This window comes from Lepisma saccharinum, chromosome 25 (genome assembly GCF_977018435.1).
Source record: "Lepisma saccharinum chromosome 25, izLepSacc3.1, whole genome shotgun sequence".
In the NCBI taxonomy this organism is placed as follows: Eukaryota; Metazoa; Arthropoda; class Insecta; order Zygentoma; family Lepismatidae; genus Lepisma; species Lepisma saccharinum.
Genome location: NC_139253.1, coordinates 44,715,434 through 44,734,507, shown reverse-complemented (window position 1 = coordinate 44,734,507; position 19,074 = coordinate 44,715,434). Strand labels below are relative to the sequence as shown.

The following is a 19,074-nucleotide window of genomic DNA, read 5'->3' as shown; positions in this document are numbered from 1 at the left end:
GCAACGTAACCTGGAGGCACGTATCCCTGGACCAGCCGCGTAGACGAAGCCATTCGACTCCCGAATCTATCGTCTGTCTTTTGTCTCGCTCGTGTGCGGATCGCAGTTATTACAAGCATAAGAAAACAGTAATAACCGTAAACTACAGGAAAATAATTCTATAATGCAAGCAATGCGTACATACAAGAAAAACTAATATTTTATGTGGTAAATCATTCTTGAATTGTACATTTCAGCCTCAAGAAGCGAAAGTCTGTTTGTCGGGTAATAGGCAAAATTGCATTAGGTAAAATCCTCAGTTCACGGAGATACTATAAATTTCAGTACATTTCCCTTGGCTATGGACTTTGTCATGAATAGAGCCCGGAAGTTCAGGCATTTATTTTCGTTAAAATAGGCAGGCAAAAAGGCATTTATAATGTGGCAAATAGGCACTAAAAATGAAAAAAAAAGGCAAAATAAACCGAAAAAGTCACATTTAGAAGTTGCTTACTTTCATCTATAATTTCTGGCAAAATGTTAAAATCTACATTGGGAAGAGCATTTCAATTTTCTCCGTCTTGATTGCACATAACTCCAAGGTGCTTTTTAAGTTCTCAACATTCATTGATAGTCGGCTGTCAGAGAGAATGTTTTTCATAATAGAAAATGATCTTTCTACTTCGACAGAAGTTATTGGAGCATACATATAACAAGCTAATGTACTTGGACTCATTTTGGTAACAGCATTTTCACCTTTTAGAATATCACAAATTGTTTTCAATTGTTTCAAGTCCTAATTTGCACTCACTACCCGTTAGCACTTTTCCGCAACAGCTGACCCCTTTTCTCCTGGCACTTCCATCATCTGCTGGATAGATTCCTCGAAGGTTTTCATGGATGCTATAATTGTAATTGTCTCTGGCAATGCACCATAATGTGCAAAAGTAAACTTGAATAGCACAGGAGTTTTTTCACTTCACGAATTGAAGCCACTTCATTTTCTGGAAGAGCATCGATCACCTCACTGATTTTTTGAAGGTTGTTAGCATAATATATAGCTGCTGATATCCAGGTTCCCTATCTCGTCAAGACTGGTTGCTGAGGTAAACTAAGATTTCAGAAATATTTTCTTTCTGTTCGAAATCAACATGTCCACTTCAGCAGTCAATCATGCACAAGAAATGTTAACCGAAAGGCAATATCCTGACTCAGCATGAAATACTTTTTTCTCACACTTTTCTCCTTCAGCAATGTTGAAACATGCGTGAGTTCAATATTACTTAAATAAGGAGAAAATTATTCACATAATAAACGGAAGAAAAATAAATGCCACAAACGTTTTTTTGGGAGAAAAATAATATATATATACACATTTTTTAAAAAAAAAATGTCAAATTTCATTGAAAAAGGCAAAAAAAAAGGCATTTTAATTAAAAATAGGCAGTGGGGTCCCAAATAGGCAAAATAGGCAAAATGAAAAGGCTTCCAAAACATTCGAAACAACATAAGAAACGTATATCCGGAAAAAATTTATCAATATATGCAGTAGATAAAAAGAGGCATTTTGCCAAACTTCCGGGCTCTAGTCATGAACATGTTTGAAATTATCTTTGACAGTGTTATATGTTGCTGAAATAGAACCATGGCATTCCAGGGGAGGTACAGTTAACTATCTCACATTGGGTGATTGGGTCGAAATAAGCAAAAGTGTAGAGTCATGTGACTGTGATGTTTGCAACACCAAGTTCAGGGACAAAGATATTAGTTTGAAGAGAAGACGAGTGATGTTTCTAACAGAAATTAGTTCAGTTTGTCCAGTCAGAGAAAAATTCGGGTCATTCAAAATTATTTCTTTGTTTTTGAAAGATATATATATACGAGGGGCGATCAGGTTGCTCCGACCCTAGCATAGAAGGAATGACGTTATGATTGATTTTTTATTTTGTTATTGTTTAGTGATCCTTTATATGCTTTCATTCTGAATAGCAAGTCTGAGTAGCGTACAGTTTTCTTTTTACAGGGGTTTAACTGAGTGAAGTTGTGTCAATGTGCCAGAATGGAGAAAACTGAGGTGAGAGCGGCGATCAAATATTTTGTGAAGAAGTGGACGGTATCCAAAATTCATGAGGACTTGGTGGATACACTAGGGGACACTGCTCCTTCATATAGTATGGTGAAGAGATGGTGTTGTGAGTATAATTGTGGGAGAGAGTCGTGTGAGGATGAACATGCAGGTGGAGCACCAAAAACTGTTATGACAACCGAAAACATTAACAAAGTCCACGATATCGTGCTGAAGGATCGTCGAGTCACTATCCGTCATGTTGCTGAGATGTGTGGCCTGTCATATGGCACTGTGCAAAACATAATTACCCAGGAATTGCAAATGAAAAAAATTGCTGCAAGATGGGTCCCTCAACCTCACCCCAGATCAGAAGCTCAGCCGAGTGCTCATCAGTCAAGAACTTCTTGACAAGTTTCGTGCTGATATAGACGATTTCCTTGCCCGATTTGTAACTATGGATGAAACATGGGTCCATCACTTCGACCCAGAAACAAAATCACAAAGCATGGAGTGGAAACACTCACATTCTCCACCAACGAAGAAGGTCAAGGTGCAAACGTCAGCCAAGAAGGTGATGGCCTCAATTTTCTGGGACTGCAAGGGTGTCCTTCTTGTGGACTATATACAAAGAGGCCAAACCATCACTGGCACATACTACAGTGACCTAATCAACAAATTACGTGATTCCATCAAGAAAAAGAGGCGTGGGATGTTGACCCGTGGTGTGCTCCTTTACCAGGACAATGCACCTGTCCACACCTCACGCATTGCGAGGGCAGCTATAGCAGATGCATCGTTCGAATTGTTGCCCCACTCACCCTATTCCCCAGATTTGGCCCCCAGTGATTTCTATTTGTTCAAACATTTGAAGAATGACATTCATGGACAAAATATTTCTGATGATTCTGAGGTGATAAGGGCTGTGGACTCATGGTTGGAGGACAAGTCGGAAGATTTTTTTTTTGCAAGGTATCCAGGCGTTGGAGCACCGATGGGAAAAGTGCATTGGATTTGCAGGGGAGTATGTTGAAAATAATAAAAAAATTGAAACCCTATTGCCGCTCTTTCTGTTAGGGTCAGAGCAACCTGATCGCCCCTCGTATATATATGCAATGCTTTGAAACATTGAGCATGTTAAAGAATTTCCACCACTAAAGAAACAAAAGTTATTATTAAAGTTAATTTAATTCCAGTGGTTTTCTTCTTGAGAATATTAACGGTGTGTTTTATCACACAGCAATTTTCAATTTTAGCACTCGTTGTAAATATCGAGGCTTAGCAGCAACTAAAAAAATCTCAATTTCAAGTAGTCTCGAGTAACAGTCACATTCTCTGAACGAGCAATAGTTTCAATACATATTTGCTTATTGGCACGCAAACAATAACAAAGTTTCAGGCTGCAATTGGTGTGACCAGAATAAAATACATTATGTAGCACCCATTTGGTAAGAAAAAATATTTTGGAGACACAGGGATTCGAACCTAGGATTTCAACTTACAAAGCTGGCCTTTAACCGACATGGCCACAAGCCACGGAGAAGGAACGAAGCTATTTGAGTAATTTATTCATAAGATTGCATTTTTTCCTGTCCAGCTCGAAACTTTTGATGTTGCTTCTTGCTAAATAGATTAATTTGAAAGCAATACACTTCATCAGATAGTGTTTGTGTGCTGTGCACGTTGCTGACAGAATACAAGTCAAGCTTGTGCATGAAAATGAAGGAAAACGTTGCGAAGTCATGCTTTTGTGGAAGGTGAGTGTTTCCAACCGTAAATGATAATCGTGTTCTAACTAACATCAATATAGCGGATTCTGCTATGTGACGAGGAATACTTATTAACCAAAGGGATATATATTATTTTTAAACTATTTATTTAAAAAAGAAGTCATTATTCTGGAATCTACGGAGAAATTCATTCAGCCGGTAGTGATTTTACGAGTCACAATTCTATTTTTTTCTCCATTACGAAACCAACGTGCACGTGTAAGAAAGGAAAGCCCGACAATTTTCATTTTACAAAAATTCCATTTACTGTTAAATTTAAGTGAGAGAACAACCGTTGCCTTATTGTTAATAGCCTGGATGACTGATGTGTGTGAGTTTGTGGGTGAGGGTACCACCTCTCATGTGCCTCCCTGGCTGTGACATGAACACTTCTTGCTTCGGATTTCTATTATTTTTTCCATCGCATATTCAGTGCCGACTTTGCGATTATGTTTGCCAAAGTGTATGGGGAAGGAGTTTATTTATTCCTCAAGCCTTCTCCTGGGCTATGATAACACTATTTCTGAAAGATTTTTTTTGCATCATTTTCAGGAATTGTAACAGCACTATTTCTGGCTCGCTTATTCTTATTGCGTTTTTTCCTTTTCGTTATTTAGTGTTGCTTTTCTTCCATTTTCGGCTACTCGCGACGATGAAGAGAGACTGAAAAAGAACACCCTGCTCAGGCCAAATTCGAACCCGGGGCCCTCGCATTCTAACGGATTGTGATAACTACTTCGTCACGAACGTCAAAAATGCGTCTCTTCTTCAAATAAATTTCAGGAATATTTCACATTTACATTACTTTGTTTGTAGACGTGGAAATTCCAGTTAATTATTATTTACACTGCAATATTTCCGTTAGCACTTTTCTTTGAGTCTGAGAGACACAAAATTCCCTGCATATGTTTAAATTGAATGATAGTAAGCAACACTGCTCCTTTCCGAACACTTACTTCGGTGACGAAGCTGGACTTGTGAACAGAATTGTACAACAAGCACAGTAAAACTTCGAAAAATCCATCTCCCCCAGCCAACAATCCAAACATACATGTACTTACCAACACTGCAAGACTGCAATGACATCTTCCTGCAGACACAATGATAAGCGCCAGCGGAACTGTAACCGCGTCGTTTCAGTCGCCCCTCGACCAGCCCTGATGATGATTCCGAGATGGAATCGAAAGCTCGGAAGAACTGCTAAAGTGTTTTTTATCGTGCTGTTTGAGCGTTTTTTAGTGTTTTTAACAAAAAACCTTGTTGAACATTAGCATGTGTTGTACATTTATGGGCATTGTAGTAATTCAGGCTTCATTGAAACAAATGAGTTATGGGCATGGTATCTAACTGTGCAGCTTTGTCCTTGAAAACTTAAGTATCAAGGTACATCAGTTTACAATCACAAGTGTTCAATAATTCACAGGATTGTTTACTTTTCAAATAAAATGCGAACATTGTAAAAATAAAGCAATTGTGCATTGTGCCAAATTTGCAATTCTATATGCGTGAGAAACCCAAAGGACTGGCTAAGCATGATGTCGCCAGTGTCCCAGATGTATGTTTCCAAACAACCTATCAAGCTGCAAAATCTGTATGAATTGCAAACTGATCGTGAAGGTGTGACTTTTGTTCTAGTAACAGCGGTCAGGAAAGAGAATGATGATGTGTATTGTACATCAATGTAAAGACGTAGATACTGGACAATACCTGGATATTACTCATTTCTCATGCATAAGGGGTTAGTTAAGAAACAAAGTAAGAAAATCGGATAGTTTTTCAAGAAATACGTAAGCAATTTACTGTAGGAACATCGATATAGTCTTTACACCGATATACAATAGACATCAGTACTTTGTTTTCTAACTGCGGTCACAGTAACAAACGATAACCTTCTACAATCAGTTTTCACAATGTAAGATATCTTCATATATTTTTTTTAAATATGAGCTAAAACCGCCAATGTTACGAGAGCTTAAAATTTTTCATGCGTTTCGTTAAAAAATACCCAATTTTCTTACGTTAATATTTAATTAACCTCTCATCTGTAAGAAATTAGTAAAATATCTATGTATTCACCAGAATGTAATCTTTATACTGATGTGCGATACACCTCACTATTTTGCTTGATTACTGCTGTTACTGTAACTAAAATTATCCCTTTCCCATAAATTTTCAATGCAAAAGGATAGGAGCAAGCGGGTTGAAAGTTTTGTTTGGAAACATACATCCGGGACATGGACTGCTAGTGATGTCACCACTCAACCAGTCCACTGGGACATAGAGTTAGTTACATTTGCTTTCCATAAGTAACTTTATTTAGTGTTTGAAACAAAATTAAAATCCCTAGGAATAGTACATTCAGAACACGTGATAAACTTTTTTGTGTTTGCTAACTTTGTACTCTTGAGTTTCAATTTTTTTGTATATTTTTCCCCTGTAGTTCCCAAGAAAACTGTATTTGACAGACTAGGGGATGGTGTATCTAGTACGACAGCTGATGTAGATAAGCCACGTATAACTATTACAGGGTTGGGCACCAACATCATAAAAACTGACAAGGTATGCTCTTAATCTTTACATTCCAGTTGACATCTTTAGCTGTTATGAACATTAAGTAGAGCTGAGCTGGTGTGGTGTATATGTATACGTTCAGATTTAATTACCAATATCTAGGGGCATGCATTTTTTGTTTTTGATGAAAACACGAAATGTGAAAAAACAAATTGTAATATTAATTTTTCATGTTTTTGCAAGGTGTTAGGTGCATTTTGATACCAAATTTTGTCACGTAATAATGCGAAATTCACTCTTGAACACAAAATTTGGAGTTTATTTACAGATCCGACACCTTCTGAGGTCTGAATTATCCTGTAACTTATGCAAATCATGTAAAATTGATTAATTCTGATGCAAATCACAAAAAAATTAATTAATTCAGCTGTAAATATGTTGAGAAGCAAAAAATGGACTCCTTTACATAGAAATAAATTTAGTACTCTGATAACTATATACATGAAATGTTAATTTTGTGTAAAAAGTATAGTTTTTAAATCGAATTTAGCTTTTATTCACCATTTTAACACCGAAATGCCATTTTATTTACCGCTTTTGATTCCGAAATATGCCCAGTTTTTGTACTGATATCTCGATCTTTTATTTACCATAAATACCAATACCAATACCGATTGATACTTTCCAAAGCCTGGATACATCACGGTGTCCACAGAACTGCTGTGAGACACCTACTTTCATGCCTGTAAACTATACTTAAATATGATTTTTATTTAATTTTGCACCAACAGAGTGTGGCGAAAGTAAATTTCAGAACTCAATGGTGACCACAGGTGAAGGTCATTGGTGGAAGGGCGGTTTAGAGTCTTTTCAGAAAGACTGAACATTGAAACTGTTCCTCGTGGCCTTAATGCAGAGTGGGTAGTGTAATGCAAGGATTTTAATCCAGGATGGCATGAATGTGTTTGTACTCTTTATGTATTTTATCTGTTCATTATTTATTTTTGTTGTCTACTAATCAAGGGAGATGGGAGAATGACAAAGGTTTGAAAATTAATCGTATTGCTTATTGATACTAAGAGGTCTGTTGCTTAGTTTACTGTATATAGGGTCAGAGTGCATAATCAGTTTCCAAATGTTTATTCTTAATTTCTCAACGTAAACATTTGTTGGTTACCTCGTTAAGTCTTGAGTTTATTGTTATCTTTATATTTATATATAAGATATTATTTTATTAATAACCAGGAAGTCTTATTTTTGTTTATTATTTCTTTGTCACTTTCATAATTTCTACAATTGAATGGACATAAAAATCAACTGTTTGGAGTGGTGGGTAGCTCAATGGTAAAACTTTGCACACAAAAGACCCTGGTTCAGTCACTATTTTCACAAAATATTTAAATATATTGTCACATTGACACATGATGTTAGAATGTATCATTGTCAATTATTGTGTGTTTGCAAGTAATGTATTTAACTGTAATTTTCTTTGATAGTCATCTGTCTTTTCACGACTGGGAGATAAAGCTGCAGGAGCATCATCATCTAGTATGGAAGATGATGAAATGGAAGGAGTGGATGAGTTCGAAAATATTGAAGAAGATACAAGACATGAAGAAGAGCCTTTGCAGTATGCAGGCATATTCAAACACTCTGCCCCAACCAAGAGGAAAGTTTTACCTTCTAAGAGTAAGTAACCTTCATACATGTGATTACTGTACACTATAGTATCTCTCGTTAGCTGATAACTTCTGCAGATGAAGATTCATATTGACAATTCATTGTAGCAATGTGTATTTTATAATTCTTTATTTGAAAATAATAAAAAAATACTTTCCAAATATCAATTGAAATAGAAATGAAAGAGTAAAATACATTATGGATTGAGCAGATTATTCAGTTGTTTATCATTATTTGGTCATAAAGGTGTATGTGTTTATTTGTAACAATTATAAATAATGTTGCCAATACAGTATTTCCGTAAACATTGTCCAATAGAGTGAATGATTCTGCTTTTTTTTTATATTGAATTTTCAGAATTTTAGAGGACAATTCTTGTGTTTTGGTTTTCTAAAATGAATTTCCAGCAAGAATTTCCATCATATATTAATTAACAAAGGAAATGGAACATACAAAATCGCAATGGTTGCTACATTTTATGGCTTAGCCAATACTAATGTTGATGTATTGGTGTAGGAAAGTATTTGCTGGAATTTATTTATCAATACCAGCCGATACTTTTCCTGCATTTTGATCTTTCATGACGTCTCCAAAATTGCGATTCGACACTTTTGTGGAGTCTAATTATCCTGGAAATTATGCAAAATTCAGTTCCTTTTCATTGTGCACAAGTTTTGCCTGAAAAACTGTATTTTGTGATTACATAACATGTATTTTAATATTCTGATAAAGTTCTTGAATAGGGGTGACCCTTTCTAGAGACACTCAAATGCCAACCTCCCTTCCACGTAGTACACCCTGGACTGCATTTTTCAGACTTGCAAGACTGATGTCTGAATTCACAGCCAGTATAATCCTCTGTGGGGCTTGTGTTGGGTCGTCCCCATGTTTTTTTTAATATCCCTTGATCCATCTCATCATCATTCATCTCATCTCTGCGATTAGCCAAATGTGGCAGAAAAGCAAAGTAAAATAAGTCGATCAGTCAAGTAGTTCAATATTTGAAAGCAAAACTCTTGGTAAATTGCTGCATACTTAATATTGATCAATATTTTCAACAACTTTTAATTGTTACATATTTCAAGCATCGCACAGTGTTCCAGAATGCCAAAAAAGTTGGCAAAAATAGAAATTTTCACTTTCTGTGCGTAAAGTGGGTTTAAAACAACAATTCAGTCAGTCAGGCATTCAGTCTTTTGCACTGCAGTAACCTCGAAACATGCATTTATCAAGGAGGTCAGTGATCCATTCAGGTTCTTTAAGGACCATTTGGAATTTTATCGGATCAGTAGAATATCGGTATCGGTAAATTTTATATTGGAACTTTATCGGTATCGCCAGAATTTCATATTGGCCTATCCCTACTTAATATAATACTGTATTCACCCTGGTTTTTGAAGGGGAAAAGTGACAAACAATCATGGACCCTCAAACTGGCAATTAGCAGCACAAGATTTCTTTCATTAAGGTATTTCAGGGTGGCTACTCACTGGGAATTCCTTGAATTCCGGGAATTATGCATGAATTGTTGGCTCCAGGAATTGTGCTTGAATTTGCGTGAATTTTTCTCCGTAGATGTGAAAAATTACAACTTTTATTTAACCCAAATCCCATTCAATGTGTACTACATATTTATAAATACTCTCAATTCATTCTACTTTGTTAGTGTCCTTTGCAGAAGAATCTATCTCACAGATTGAAGATTATTGCAAGATAAGATATTTTTTAGTTTATTAGGTAAATTTGAGTTTGAAATCCTTATACAATTTTTCGTACATTACTTTATTCCGTAACATTTGTGACTTGTGTTTGCAGATGTGTAAACTCCGCACCTCTCAAATATATATAGCTACTATTTACTTGGATTGAATTAGAATCTTTGATATGTTGGAATCACACAGGCCCTTTATATTGTCAATATATTTGTGTGTGGGTGGTGAGAGACGGTAATACATAAGGCTGAAATAGAGAAAACATCTGGTTGTACCCTTGAATTTTTGGAAAGTTCGCCTTGAAATCCCTGAATTATACTTGAATTTTATGGTGTTCCTAGAGTGGCCACCCTGTATTTACACACTGCATATACAGAGCATTCCCTGACATTCGCTACAAGACTCGGCGGCAAGCTGCCCGGCATCAGCGCTTGTCTTTCCCGGTGAACGGATCAGCGACAGTCACTAGAGTCGGCTATTAAAATTACAGTTTTCATATTGTGTACTAACCTTGACTACAGAAGGTGTTGAAAATGATGTCCCTCTGCTGCAACACATTCCTGGCATCTCCGAAGGAAATTGGCATTTACACGTGCAAGTTCGTCTACTGTAATTCTCCCGATTTTTCGTACAATACTCTCTTTTAACTCACGGATGGTGTGCGGATTGTCTTTGTATACTTTATTTCCCCATTTTTGTTTCCACTTTTATTCAGAACTGACCCTGTTACTCTAAACTTTTTTACGAGGTTTAATATAAGTAACTGTCGCAGACCCATTCACCGGGAAAGACAAGCGCCGATGCCGGGCCGCTTTCCGCTGAGTCTCGTAGCGAATGTCAGGGAATGCTCTATATTATTTGGCCAGTAATACATTTTCTTTTCTTTTTGCTTATATATATATATATATTAATAACTTACGTTGTGCGAGTATCTAGGTAACTCCTGCGACGTTTCAGGATGCAACTGCTCCCTTCCTCAGGCTGCTCACGTTTAGGTTATGTATAAATCATAACCACGTCGAACTCTCCATAGGTACAGGATATAGGAGTGGTAAAAGGTGTGTGGTTAAAAAACAATAAAAAAACTAAAACCCATTACAGGTGCATGTCAGACTACCATGCTGTTTCCCCGATTAGAAACTGCTCCTTGGAATGATAAGACTTTAAAAATGTGAATACCCACAGTCCGCTTGTGCTGCAATACTACAATGATTTCTCGTAGAGCGTGAGGTCCGGCACTTCCCCTCTCTTTCTCCTCTATTTCCCCTACATTCCCCCCCACTCCTCCATTCCAGTTCACGTCAAGGCCAGCGATATGATAGGGTTCCGTAAACATGGAAAAATCAATGCAAGTGTCACAAAATCATGGAATGACCCTGTACGGTTTCATGTTGGCTGTCTGAATTATTCCATACATAATGCGCACCACAGTTTTTGGGGGCAAAAATTTTGGGAAAAAGTGTGCCTTATACATGAGTAAATACGTTACATATATGCAACATGTACAGCCAATGACTTTTACGAAGTAAAAGTAGGTGAATCGACCTTTACCATTATTTTCCTGTATTTACGGTTATTACAAGCATAAGAAAACAGTTTTTTCTTTGTGACGTTTCAGGAGAACACACGCTCCTTTCATCAGACATTTATTTTCATTTTGACTAAAGATACAGTTATAACAGTGGTTACTAATTTTTTAAACAAAAAGAATCCGTTATATAATGGATGTTGTCAATGTTACATTGTTGTAATATAGCAACTTAACTGTGAAAAGGAGCAGTCTGTTTTATTTTTATTTCAGATTATTATTATTATTTAATTATGAATCCCAAATATCATCAGGTAATTCAAATTCATCATTGTTTTCACAAAGTCTCTTGATGTTTTCTGTTACATTAAATTTTAAAGATGGTGGCTTACTCCATTTGTGAAAGAAAACTCCATACTGGATCAGGGTGGCGACAGACCTGGAAAACCTGGAAAACCGGGAAAAGTCAGGGAATTTGAGGTGTCAAAAAAAGTCAGGGAAATGTCAGGGAATTTCGTCTTCATTGACTTTTTTTCATTTTTTTAAAATTTATTTATTTAAATATATCGTTATGGAACTCTGCACGGGAACAGGAAATCTCGTTCGTAAGTTTCGGCCTCAACTTTAAGGCCCCTTTTATGCGCAACACAACCACGGTGCCAGAAACCAGTGATGGCAGGAGGAGAGAGAGAAAAAAAATTCTCTCGCCCTGGTTTCTTGGCCGGAATTTTAAAATTCGAACACTCTTTGGAGGAAAATTGTTATAACTCTGGCACTATGGGAGCAATCTACTTCGGATAACTTTTGTTTTGCAGCTAAAACATCAGCGCATGCAGCCGTGTACAATTCAGAATGCCGAACCGAGGAAGGGGGTTTGGGGGCGCGACCCCCGAATTTCAATGAAAAAAACATGAAAATCTGGAGTTTGCACCTTCGTCCCCCCCATTTTTGGGGAGAGGGCGCGAACTTTAGTATTCTTTTCGAAGAATGGACATTTCTCAAGAGAACTCAACATGTTTCATGTTCTTGGGTGCCATACAAGTTGAATAATAAGCGAAAATGTGATTTTTTTTTTAAAAAAAATATTTTTTACGAAATATAGGTAATTTGCATTTTTGGAGGAAAATTGTTATAACTCGGGCACTATAAGAGCAATCTACTTCGGATAAGTTTTGTTTTGCAGCTAGAACATCAGAGCATGCAACCGTGTACAATTCAGAACGCCGAACTGAGGAAGGGGGGTTTGGGGAGGCGACCACCGAATTTCAATGAAAGAAAAACAAAAATCTGGAATTTGCCCCCTCTTCTACTGCTGTTTGGGGAGAATGCGCAAACCTTAGTATTCCTTTCAAAGAATGGACGTTTCCAAAGAGATTCAAACATGTTTCATGTTCCTGGGTGCCATACAAGTTGAATAATGAGCCAAAATGTGAAACTGTTCGGAAATGTGGCATGGATATGTTGCGGAGAGGGGGGAGGTTGGTCATCAATATGAATTACCCAGGCTTGCTTAAGACCTGTGTCAGAGTTTCCACCCAAACATAAGAGTATGAAGGTCCAAGAAGCACATTCATTTCGTAATCAGCACCATGATACCATATGGTATCATCGGGAAGTAAAGGTAAAGCCTCTAATCTGTATTACGTGGAAAATGCATTGAATTAATTTTTTTCTTGTCCGTATGGGAGTAGTAAGGGAACTTCTCAACAGATGGAGGGGATAAGAGTGGGTGGTGCCGTCCGATAGTTGTCGGACGTCGTAGTAAGGCATTTTGTTGGGCAAACTAAAGGGTTCCATTGATACATACGATTTTTGTCGAATATCGCCACCCGACAAAGTACCTCACTGCAACCTGCGACAGAAATTGCATGGACTGCAACATCCAAAAAAAATTGAATGCATAAACAAGAAGAGCTTTAGACTGCAAATATGCTGCTGGAATTTTATTACTCTTCTGGCTCACTTCACCTTATTTAATGTAGCAGTGCTTACGAAGGATTTATTTCATCATCCTGACTGGTTTCGCACAAGTTAACATACGTTTACAATGACATTGCACTATTATTAGATATCAAGAAGAATCCAACCAAACGGGATATATATTGAATACTATCACGAAAAAGTGAAACATAAATCTGCATTGGTGAACGTTATAAAAATTGGCAAGTGCATGCCAGTAGCGTACGCAGGATTTCGTCAAGGGGGGGTTATTTCTAAAACTTTCTCCAAATTCACATTACCTTTGATTTATTATACTTTAATTAAATAATAATAATCACAATTAATTAATAATACTTATAATTAATTAATTAGCTGAATTACTACTAATAATACTACTAATACCACTACTACTATTATGTAGTAGAGATCTACATAAATATACCATTTATGAAAACAATAGAATGAAATTACTTTCTAATCATTCAATTTTTATCAAATCCTGGGAGCATTTTTTTTTTTTTGTTTTTTGTCTGGTCAACGAGGTGAGACATTTTAAGGGTGAAAAAAATCCATAAAACAAGAAAATATATTAAAATAAATTGAAATAATGAAAGTATGGAACTCATCCAAGGAGCTGCGGTGGTCTGGTCGGTAGAGCGTCTGACAATCACGCGGGAGATCCGGATTAGATTCCCGAAATTGGTTGAAAATTTTCCGGCTTCTTCCCCGCATAAATGTCCCCGATAATTCACATCTGGATTGTCTCGCTGTTCTTACCAACAAAACATTTTACAATAGTTAAGCTTCTTGTCATTTGAATAATTGTCTAGTCAACAAGGTGAGACATTTTAAAGAGAGACATTCAAACGTGCTGCGGTAAATAATACAATGGGAAAGCAGACTGGTGACTGTATTCTTGTCCGCCTAGCCTTTGTCTATACATTAGCCTCTAACAACGAACCAAGAATTTTCTTTAGTTAATTCTCATTGTTCACACAAAAAAAATACATGTTCGTTGAACACTGGCGTACGTAGAGGCATGGCCGATGGTTAGAGGCACATACTTTTGGTATATAAAAAAGCAAAATTTCAGTATAAAAACAGAGTCAATTTCGGGTTCAAAAGCTGTAAATAAAATGAAATTTCGCTGTTATAGCGGTGAAAAAGCGGTATATAAAATTACATTTTGGTTTTAAAAATGTGAAAATAATCCCAAATTTGATTTAAAAACTGCACTATTACACAAAATAAACACATCCCTTCTAATAGCACATTAAATCATTACCAGAATATTAAGTTTATTCCTGTATAGAGGAGTCCATTTTTGTTTTTCAAATATTTACAGCAAAATTAATCAATTTTCCGTGAATTGCATAACACACAGGATACTTCAGACTTCAGAAAGTGTCGCGTCGGTATATAAACGGTAAATTTCGTGTTTAAGAGTCTATTTCGCATTTTGCAGTTCATTTCGCATCATTTCGTGACAAAACAGGGTAGGAAAATGCACCTCACACCTTTCAGAAACCTTAAAAATTAACATTGCAATTTGTTATTTCAAATTTCGTTTTCTTTTTGTCAAAAACGAAATATGCATGCCTCTACCGATGATGCTACAGCCCCTACCAAAATTTTGAGAAAATCAGAATTTTCAAATAAAAATCCGTTAAGAACTTTAAAAAATCAAAATGTGTAAATACGAAACCTCTTTTAAAGTGAGTCCCGATTACCATTTTTGTCTTTGAATAAAATTTTAATAGACTGAAAAGCTCCAAAAATACGAAATATTTTATTATGCATCCTGCCCTCCAAAACAAAGCCATGTGTTATCCACATTTACTATTCCGGCCCCTCCCCCCAAAAAAACTGCGTACGCCAGAGTATTGAACATTGTTGCAACTGAAATACAAAACATTTTATTTCTCTTTTAAATCATAGTTACCCTCATATTTCACTTTCAAGAACTTGTGCTTATTTTCAAGGCATCACTCTGAAAGACGCGTGTGCTTGGAATGCTGTGCTTTTCTCCATGCTACATGGAAATAATAATTCAAATTATTATTATTATTATTATTATTATTATTATTATTAGTGGTAGTGGTAGTAGTAGTAGTAGTAGATGTAGTAATAGTAATAGTATTGTCCCAGATCTCTGACTGTGGTAAATTGGCCATTTAAATTATTTTTCACAGCATTTTTCATAATATTTCACAAGCTCAAGGGGGGGGGGGTTTAAACCCCGTAACCCCCCCTTTGCATACGCCACTGGTGCATGCTCCCAACCTCAAATTTATTGCAACACTAGTATTGCAATGAAATTAACGCCACTCTCTGTCCTGTCTGTTTGAACTCATGAGAGATGGTCATTAATCTCTCACTGAGTAAGGTTAATGTCCAATATTATGAAATAAAATACTAATAATAAATGTTAATATCATATTTACTCAAATCATTCAATCATAAAAGCAAATCACTTTCTTCAAGAATTGACTTTTCTCTGCCACCCCTGCTAAATTTTCACTTTCCATCTACTGATTTATACGAGGGGTGGCCAGAAAGTAATTTCCAATTAGTAGGGACATTGATTTTTCACAAACGCCAAAACCATGAAAAATGGTAATTGCTGCGAAGCTATGTTTAGGAATGTGCAGTGATGTCTGGACACATTTTTCGCCCGTTCGAAATATTGAAATTTGGCATAAAATGCGAATTGTTGACGTTTTTAGCGATTTTTTTTTTTTGAAATGTCCTAAAACAACGAAAAATTCAATGAAATCCAACATTCTTGTCTTTTCTAGGCCATGTTTGTGTACATAGAACATGCAAGTTTTCCAACATTTTACTCAAGAGTAAACTATAGAGTTATACGTACATGAAATAATTCTGGCAACCACATTAAATCATGTTTTTCCCACGATTTTTTCAACTCCTATCAAAACCATTTGCATCACAGAGCAAAGTGGCAGGGTTCTAACAGGAGATCGAGTGCGTATCTACCGTCACATGGGAGCCACATCTTCGTATTTGTCGCACGAGATATGTTTTGAATTACCAAGCTAAGTGCGCACCATCGGCATTTGTCGAGCGAGTAATAATGGAACTCAGTCATTAGGGCGTCTGACTACTATGTGAGAAGCTGGTACCTTGAGGAAACTTTGAGGAATAAAGGTAGCCAGGAACATATTGCTGATCATATCATCCCTATACACCTTCATGGAAAAGTGCAGGGGAGCACTTTACTTTTACTTCCTCAAAAATCTGTTCCAACATATCAAACTGTCACGAATATACGTAGACCATGTGACCTACAATTTAAAATAATAGTTTAAAAGCACAATGGAGTATTACGTTTCGGTATATTTGGCAGATAGATGTTCTAAAACAAAAACGCGAATTTTGGGAAACGCAACACTAACAAGTCAAAAAAAGATAATGCCAATTTTTGGTGCCATAATATATCGGTATCTGTCACGTGAGATTGATTGATTTTAATTTTTTGGGTGCGTCGCCACTTATGGTCATTATGCACCCTTCAGTATATACGGGGAAAATTCCATTATCTAAAATCCTTACCTTAAAATTAAAAAAAGGCCTATGGAAAATAACTTCCCCCCCAAAAAAAAAATTCAAGATATCAAACTCTCACGAAGAGGTGTAAGCCATGTGACTTACAATTTGAAACAGTAGTTTAAAAACACCATGAAGGTATAATTTCAGATATTTGCCAGAAAATGCGCTAAAAGAAAATGTGAATTTTGGGGAAAATAACACCGTATAGTAAAAAATAAAAAAAGAAGAAAACACACCAATTTAAAAAAAAAATAACAAAATATCAAGGTCCCTACCGATTAGGCATAAATAAAACAAGAATATCAGTTGTAATTTATTACATTAGTAACAGTGAGTCCGAACCTAATTTTCGGCATAATCACCACCATTGTTCTGGCATTTGTCGTAGCATGGCACTAAATTTTGTATGCCCATGGCATATGTGTCTCACAGCAAAGACTGGAACTCTCTCTACCGCAGTGTAGCTGTCAAATCCTTGCCCTGCCAGAAACCTCTTCAGTTAAACAAAGAGATGAAAGTCGGTACATTCAAAGCCAGGACTGTACAGGGAGTGGTCCAAGATCTTTCACCTGAAGTGATGCAAAGGGTCCGTGTGTACTCAGCTGCATGGGGTTGTGCACATTCGATTGGCCTTCCGTGAATTGTCTGCACCATCGTCTGACTATACTATTACTCACGACGTCCGGTCTGCACACCTCACACGATTGCTGGTGGCTCTGTGCCAAATTCTGAGCATGCAATGTAGGCTACATCGCAGTCGGTGGGAGACTGTGTGAGAGCTGCAATCTTTAAACTAGAACTGTCCTAAAACTGCTGCATTGCAACTGTACCAGATTACAGTTACGTGCCACTTCTTCCTGCCTGCATGTGTGTACTCCGACCACTAGTGCTGCGTATAGGCACCATTGAAACTTTTTTCAGGATGCCCCTCGTATATGAACTTTCAGAAGCTTATATTATTAGTGTTTTCATGTTTCAATGTGTGGTTAGCTAAATCGGGTACCTATACAATGCAATTCTATAAATGCCTTGCGTTAAATTTCTAATACCTACATATCCTTTTCGTCAGAATTAATGGTATAACTGCATGTTGTCAGTTTCACAGTACTTCACTTGAATATTCTGTACTGAAGCAGAAATATCATTGATAGTGTAAGGAAATATGACACTTTATTTTGTTCGATTCAGTTGTTTCACTTATATGCAAGAGTTAAGTTGTTTGCTTTACAGAGAAGAGAGAAGTAGCTTTATGCATTGAAAAATGAGTCCGCACTCATGGTTCTTGAAAGCAGAGGGTTCCAAACCTCAGTGGAAATATCAACATATAAGACCGAGAATGTATTAGGAGACTGATAAATTACAAATTGTATTTCTTAATCATTCACTCTTCACTCTTATCTCATTTAGACGTAACTTTAAAAATAATCAAGTATTTTATTTTAAACTTACTGCGTATGACAAAATTCCGTAATCCTTCCCTAGCTTGTGAATTGTAATAATTTTCCAAATTCACTATTTTGCAGTTTGACTTAATTTCTCTATTCTCTATGATTTGAATTCAATTTCATAGAAGATAATATTGGTACTTAACAAATCTATACCTGGATCTGTATGAGTTTATTATTTCCATTTGCAAAGACATCGATGTAGTTTAGTTTGTAATTGTCAGGGAAAAATGTAAATTTTGTCCTGGAAAACCTGGAAAAGTCAGGGAATTTTATTTTTGCTTGTTTGTAGCCACCCTGTGGATCTATGTTACCATTTTCATTATTTAAGTTATTCCAGTGTTCTTCTGCAATGAACAAAGCTTCCCAGACATTCAACTCTGTGTTTCCCATCAATCTTTTTAAAACCCTTCTCTATTTAATCAAATGCTTCTCTTCGATGATATGAGTTGACAAACCTGTTCTTGGGTTTAGATTTATAATGTCCAAATCGTGTTCGTGCCATTTTCCTTGCTGTTTGTCCCACATAATCCTTTGAACATGAACAACTTATAGTATATATTCCTGTGGTTTCCACATCTGGTAGAGAGTTTCTCATTTTGAATTCATTAAATGTACATTCCAAACTTCTTGGTGATTTAAAAACAATTTTGAAATTAAAACTTCTAAAAATTTTTGCAATGTTATGTGAGAATCCCTTATCTTTGTCTGTATTTCTCTTTTCCTTTAGTTTTCTTGCGACTTGTTTTTTGATTTGGTTTATTCTGTTAGTGTGAAAGCCATTTTCTTTTGCTATATTAAAAAGCCTTTCTTCTTCATTTTTGATATCTTTATTATTAGAACATTGTCTTTGTGCTCTCAGGAAAAAAATTAA

The 19,074-nt window shown here is 36.3% G+C and overlaps 1 protein-coding gene across 1 annotated transcript in view; it reads left to right on the top strand.

Annotated features, from left to right (window-relative positions):
• LOC145978820 (uncharacterized) overlaps window positions 1-19,074 on the top strand; it is a 59,097-nt gene that overhangs the window by 27,098 nt on the left and 12,925 nt on the right. The window contains exons 6-7 of the mRNA XM_083111687.1: window positions 6,254-6,372; window positions 7,821-8,013. Coding sequence (XP_082967813.1) covers window positions 6,254-6,372; window positions 7,821-8,013 — 312 coding nt within the window. The remainder of the gene's footprint in view (window positions 1-6,253; window positions 6,373-7,820; window positions 8,014-19,074) is intronic.